The 7,203-nt window shown below is 44.5% G+C and overlaps 1 protein-coding gene across 1 annotated transcript in view; it reads left to right on the forward strand.

Annotated features, from left to right (window-relative positions):
- LOC103747174 (collagen alpha-6(VI) chain-like) overlaps positions 1-7,203 on the forward strand; it is a 28,988-nt gene that overhangs the window by 8,782 nt on the left and 13,003 nt on the right. Inside the window, 3 exon segments of the mRNA XM_008849511.1 lie at positions 110-664; positions 3,005-3,580; positions 6,404-6,973. Of these exon segments, the coding sequence (XP_008847733.1) occupies positions 110-664; positions 3,005-3,580; positions 6,404-6,973 (1,701 nt within the window).

Here is a 7,203-nt window from a genome sequence, read left to right on the forward strand (position 1 = left end):
CCATCTTTGCTAAATACACTTAACCTCAACAAATAATTATTTGTGATTTGATTTTCCAATGTTTTATATGTGGTGATGAGACTAAACATCCCATTTTTTCCCCATGCAGCCTGCAGAGACATGAAAGCTGACATCATGTTTCTGGTGGATAGTTCTGGAAGTATAGGACCTGAAAACTTCAGTAAAATGAAGATGTTCATGAAGAACCTTGTGAGCAAATCTCAGATTGGGGCAGACCGGGTGCAAATCGGTGTAGTCCAGTTCAGCCATGAAAACAAGGAGTTTTGCCTCAACACATTCACGTCCCAAAGTGACATTTCAAGTGCTATAGACCGAATGGCTCACATTGGAGAAACAACCTTGACAGGCAGTGCCCTCACCTTTGTGTCCCAATACTTCAGCCCAGACAAGGGGGCCCGACCCAATGTCAGGAAGTTCCTCATCCTCATCACAGATGGTGAGGCTCAGGACATAGTAAGGGACCCAGCTTTAGCACTTCGGCAACAAGGTGTGATTATCTACTCCGTGGGGGTATTTGGTTCCAATGTCACCCAGCTTGAAGAGATCAGTGGGAAACCAGAGATGGTTTTCTATGTTGAGAACTTTGACATTCTGCAGCATATTGAAGATGACCTCGTTCTGGGAATATGTAGTCCCCGTGAAGGTAAGCGTGGGCCTAGTCAAAAGGAGAAGGCAGTTCAAATACTCACTGTTGCTTGAATTAGACTTGTATGTGAATGCTATGAATTTATTAATTGGAATGTGTATGTTTAGTGTCTTTGACATGTTGAGTTAAATAGACAGCAAGAGTTGGGTATGGTGGTTCATGCCTGTACTCAAACTGAGATAAGAGTATTACCATGAGTTCAAGGCCATCCTGGGCTACATAGTGAGTTTCAGGCTAACTTGGACTACAGAATGAGACCCTGGCTTAACCTCACCCCCTCTGAATAAAAATAAATAATTGACAGAGGACCAATTTTGGTCTTCCTAGACACATTCTCACTTAAAGACAAATCGCCATAAGGTGATTAATTGTTCCTTTAAGAAAGGTGGTGTCACACCAGGTCTTAGATCAGGCTGTCTAGAAGGAGAGGATGAGTCAAGAGTTCTTGTGAAAGTGTTTCATTAAGGAAGTGTGTTCAGGAGGGGAAGAAGGAAAATAAGACAGGGAAGAGGTAGGAGCCAAGTAAGGAAGTCACTTCAGCTGAGAGTCTAGTTTCAGACTAATCCACAGGCAACTTTAGAGTCTAAGTTCCACCAGAGTTGGTCCTGCTTTAAAATGAGGTGCCTAACCATGTGTCCCCTGTTTCATCAGATAACATGTGGGTGCTAAGCAGGTGGTAAAGGGACATATCCTCCTGGGCTGAAAGACTCAAGTTTGGCTCAGCATCTCTATGCATAGGGTTTGTTTTTTTTTAATTTCTGAAGACAATACCTGATCAAGTGAAACATTTGTAAAAACACTTGATATCTATTAGATCTTATAAGTAATGACTATTCTAAGGCACTTGAACAATGGATGCTTCAATAGAAAGAAATGGCATATTCCCCTCTTCTTACGATACACAGAGTAATGGAAGTGACCAAACAAAAGCTCTGCGCTGTAGATACAGCTCAGTGGTAGACACTCACCTGGCATTCTCAAGGCCCTGCTCTGATTTCTAGCACTTCACTCCACCGAAACAAAGCCACAGAAGACCAGCAAATTTAAGTGGCTAGATTATACTGTCATCCCTGGGCTTAATGCCCAGAAGCATTCTGAAAAATCCCCTTGACTTAGATGCATCTTAATGGAACTTTAAGAAAGGAGATGAACATTGTTTTATAATTCTAGTAACAGTTCGGTTCAACTCCCAGGCTAGGGTTTGATGGTTTATGTTTGTAGAAAGAAGAGTACACCTGATTTCTGTTCCTAGGTAATTCCACCCATAACAAGTATCAGCTCTTCGAAGGGTTCCAGTGCTGAGCAATCTTCCCCCAAGTCCCCTGAGTCCACTAAATAATCCAAACAAGATTCCCAGACAACAGAAGGCCAGAGGGACCCAGTTCTTCTTTATTGGAGTCAGTCTCTCTTTGGGAATTTGGTTTATGGCTGTGTATTCATGGCCTCCAGGCAGTGGTTGACTCGTGGGCTTTCAGGAGCCCTTCACATGGCTGGCAAGTGTCTCACAAAAGAAGGAAATGGGAAAGCCTGCGGGCAGAGGGAGCACTTTCTCACAGCTTCGTTTCTCAGGAATGCGTGAGCTAACATTTGGGTCATACTTTCCTGTGACCTGGAGAGACTGTCTTACCGACATAAAGACTAAATGGCTGTCTCAAGATTCCACTTCTCCAGAACGGATGAGCTGAGCCTTTAGAACTCAGGATGGATGAGTTCCTTTAGATGGAGCAGCACCACAGGAACTAACTGGGTCCTTCCTGTTCTGCTTTTCCACAGCACTGACCTCAGGTTTAATGGGACCCAGTAATGAAAATAGGTATTTCAAGAAAGTCAAAAAAGAAGAAAAAAACAGTCAATGTAGAGAACAATGACAAAAACATAGTATTGCCAAATTCTTTTGGTTTTGGTCATTTCACCATGGCTTATCTTAAGAAAAATCTCTAGATCCTTTTAACTTAAAAACAAATTTGTATAAACGAAAGCACATGTGGAAAGGAAACACTTAAATGAGAAAATTTATACTGAATCATGATTTTCCTTTTTTAGTCTAAAGGGTGAAATTTTATTCCTGATGGTCCTGTAATTGCTACCCTATCTGACCATCTTCCCTCTCTGAAGTAGGTTCCACCCACCCCTGCTTTGTCCTAAAGGCTCCCCCGAGTATCACTAGGTACCGGCAGCACAAATGTAAAGGTAGCTCTGTTATCTGAGAGTTGATAATCATATAGCATGGTGTGGTTCCATGGAGAGAAAGCACCAGTCATTTCAAAAGAAACTGGAGGATCTCCCACACTGTCTACACCTCATCTCATGCGGTTTCCCTTCCTCTCCCTCTTCCAGAATGCAAGCGGATTGAAGTTTTGGATGTTGTGTTTGTCATCGATAGTTTTGGAAGCATTGACTCTCAAGAATATAACATCATGAAGGACTTTATGATTGGCCTAGTGAAAAAAGCTGATGTGGGCAAGAATAAGGTCCGGTTTGGAGCACTTAAGTATGCTGATGACCCGGAAGTGTTGTTTTATCTAAAGGACCATGACACAAAATCGAATGTGATTAAGGTGCTGGAGAGGGACCAGCCCATGGGCGGTAATACTTACACGGAGGAGGCTCTAGCCTTTTCAGACCACATGTTCACTGAAGCCCAGGGCAGCCGCCTGCAGAAGGGTGTCCCCCAAGTCCTCATTGTGATCACAGATGGGGAATCTCATGATTCAGAGAAGCTCAACGCCACTGCCAAGGCCTTGCGGGACAAAGGCATTGTAGTCCTAGCTGTGGGGATTGCTGGCGCCAATACCTGGGAGCTGTTAGCCATGGCGGGGTCAAGTGACAAGTACTACTTCGTGGAGACTTTTGGAGGCCTGAAGGGGATATTTTCCGATGTGTCAGCCAGTGTCTGAAACTCTTCAAAAGTGGGTAAGTCTTGTCAGTTAAGCTTTTCCTAATTGTTGGCAGAGGGTCTTATGAGTGAGATGCCTATGTGGTGGTGCTGGGGGCACCAGTTGTCTTGGGAAGAGAGAAGGAACCAAAATTATTTCATAGGCCTTCCCCCTTCCATAGACTCTCAGAGTTGGAAAGATCCTCAACCATATTTCACTCATGCTCCTCCCCAAGAGAAACACATTCAAAAACACTTCTCACTTCTTCCCTACAGCTTCTAACAATAGGAAATCACTGGTTTTGAAAGACGTTTTTTGAGCATACATGTGCTCATGTTTTTCCACCCACTCATCCTTCTTTCTATTTCCTCCTAAGGGCCAGCATGCATTGCCTGAAGCCATCTCTCCTCCAGGTTAAGCATCCCTAGTTTCTTCCTATTTCTGTCATGCTACAAGTTCTCTGGATTTGCAGAGCCCAGTATTAAACACTCTGGTCCATCCTAAGAAGGTTCCTGGACAGAGAACAGTGGGGTTTTCTTTGCCCTGGATGGCACCTTTCTGCTTTGGCTGCTGTCTCTCTCTGTCTTTCTCTCTCTGTCTCTCTCTGTCTCTGTCTGTCTGTCTGTCTCTCTCTGTCTGTTCACTCTTTCGTTGTTCCTTCATTCAACTGCCGTTCTGCACTTTTAGGTCAGAGTGAGACTGTACTCTTCCTAGGCATGGGTGCATACCTGCAGCTGCAGTATTTGGGAGGCTAAGGCAATTTGAGGCCATCCTGGACTACACAGTTCAGTCTAGGTTATGCTCGCTATAAAGTGTAACTCTGTCTCAAAAAAAGAAAAAGGAAGAAAGGAAGTTCTTATTTTTTCCCCCAAGATGCAGTATACCAAAACCCACTATTTTTATTAGATGAATTGCTTGGTCCGCAGAGCCAACATGTTGATGCAGCTCTTTTTCAGTCATTCCAGCTTTTCCGGTTGTGTGTGCCTTGCTTCCTTAGACTGTAGCTGCTAATTTTTTCATTGACAAACTGCATTAGTCACTTTTCTGTTGCTGTGATAGAAACACTGACCCAAACAATTTATAGAAGGAAGAGTTTATTTGAGCTTAGGGTTCCAGGGGAATTACAGTCTGTTGCGGCAGGGAGGCATAGTGGCAGGAGCAGGAGCAGCAGAAGTGAAGCTCTCACGCCATCACGCAGGCCCCGGAAGCCAGAGAGGGACTAGAGATGGGGCAAAGTTTAAGAACTCTCTAAGCCCACCCCCAGTGACGTGCTTCCTCCAGGACAGCCACACCTTCTAAAACCTCCCAAAACAGCACCATCATCTGGGGACAAAATGTCCAAATACATGGAGCCTATGGGGGACATTTTCATTCAAACCACCACACAAACTAACAACCTCTCTGTTTCTTATTGGAGCTAGGGCATATCTTTCCTTGTTGGTGAATGCCTAAAATTTTATCTGTCCTCAGGTTCTCTATGAAAGTTGACATTGCATTTTTGTACTGAAAGTCTCCATTAAGCAAGGAAAGGGTGCTTGATTTGAACCTGAAACAAAGAACTGTAACAAATCAACCAGTTCCCTGGAAGATCAATCTACTAGCTATATTTCCTTTTATCTCTTCCTCGCTTACCTGGACTGTGGGAATCTGACACCTTCAAACTTTTCTGGGATTACATTGACAACTAATTAACTTGAGGACTGAGGAGATGGCTCAGTGAGTAAGAATACTTGATGTGCAGGCTTGAGAACCTGAGTTCAAATCCCCAGCACCCAAGTAAAAAGCCAGACCTACCTGCAGCTGCAGTTCTGGTGGGGAGGAGGGCAGAGATGGGAGGACCCAGGAGGATCAATAGGCCTGGCTGGCTGCCAGCCTTGTTCCAGTTTTAGGGAGAGACCCTGTCTTAAAGGAAGAAGATGACAGGGATGTTAAAGCAAGACACCTCATGTCTTCCTCTGGCTTCCCAGCATGGGTGTGTGTACAGTCCCCTCCACACACATGCATGCTCATATACACTACACACACACACACACACACACACCCACACACACACACACACACACATACGCACATGAAAAGAAAAACTAAAATGAAAAGGGGAATTAAGTTGGGTCAATGCTTGAGAACACTGGAAATTCAAGAAAGTGACAGTGTTTACCAGGAAGCTTAGGGGACATAGCCGAGTGTGTGGCAGGCATCACTCATCCACTGGCAATGGCCTCTCTTGTTCTGTTTGTCTTGTATTTGCTATGATAAAACAATGGATGAACTATCTGACCATATTGCATTATGTGCGCACAAACATTTTTCTTAAAGCAGATATGTTTGCCTACACACATCAGAAAGGAGGCTGGTAGAAGAGGAAGGTCAGTCAGATAGAGACTGGAGAGCATGCTTTGAAATCTTCCTTTCAGTTTGCCCTCATACATCAAAAAATATATTGGCCCAACTGGACCAGAGAGGCCAAGTCAGTAATGCAAACCATCTGTTTCTAGTTGAATCCCTAAATGGATGTGTTAGGTTGCTTGCTAGGCTACTACTGTCCCGGGGCCTTCTAGAAGCTTAAGAGGAGATTGCAGATAAGAAAAGCTTTATATGATCAGTCCCTTTGGCATCTCAAAAAAGAAAATGGTGTAAGACCAAACAGGCAAGCCAAGGGAAACAGGAGTGTGTGAGTGGCACCTTCACGAAGGGCTCGCTTGTATTTGCTACCTTTCCAATTAGCGTGATGGCAGAGTAGCATGTGATAAGAAACTGCTTTCAGAAATGCTATTTCTGTATAGATGCAGATGTTTACTCCTGTGGGGTTAAGGAAGGAGTACTCATCTGGTCTCATCGTTGTTTCCTTTCCTCTTTGCAGATTGTGACATTGAGAAAGTAGACCTTGTTTTCCTCATGGATGGTTCAAACAGCATCCACCCAAACGACTTCACGAAGATGAAAGAATTCTTGGCATCTGTTGTTCAAGATTTTGATGTCAGCCTCAACCGAGTGTGCATAGGAGTGGCTCAGTTCAGTGACACCTACAAATCAGAGTTTCTGCTGGGAGCTTTCACTGGGGAGAGGGAAATATCCATGAAAATTGAGAGCATCCCGCAGATCTTCGGATACACCCACATTGGTGATGCCCTCCGTAAGGTGGGGCACTACTTCCAGCCAGAGACAGGCAGCAGGATAAATGCAGGTACCCCTCAAGTGCTTCTGGTCCTCACAGATGGTCGTTCCCAAGATGAAGTGGCTCAGGCTGCTGAAGAGCTGAGGCACAGAGGTGTAGACATCTACTCAGTGGGCATCGGGGACGTGGATGAGCAACAGCTGATCCAGATCACAGGGACGGCAGAGAAAAAACTGACGGTCCATAATTTTGACGAACTGAAGAAGGTCAAGAAAAGGATCGTTCGCAACATCTGTACCACAGGGGGTGAGAGCAGTAAGTACTGGCTGAGTGCTTTGCTTCAACTTCCCCCTCTGTTGTCACTGACGTTCTCCTTCAGCCCTGTTTACCTCCTGTGGGGCTGCTGGGAGAATTTAGATGTGTGCCTCTGGATTTCAGTTGGGACTTTTTCACAGTTATCATATATATATATTTCTGAGCTGTAGAATGAGAAACAGGTTGTAGTGTCCTTGTGTCTTTTTTTTTTCCTCACTCCAGATGGGAGC

The sequence above is a fragment of the Nannospalax galili genome, unplaced genomic scaffold, assembly GCF_000622305.1.
Source record: "Nannospalax galili isolate Female #2095 unplaced genomic scaffold, S.galili_v1.0 scaffold443, whole genome shotgun sequence".
NCBI classification, from domain to species: Eukaryota; Metazoa; Chordata; class Mammalia; order Rodentia; family Spalacidae; genus Nannospalax; species Nannospalax galili.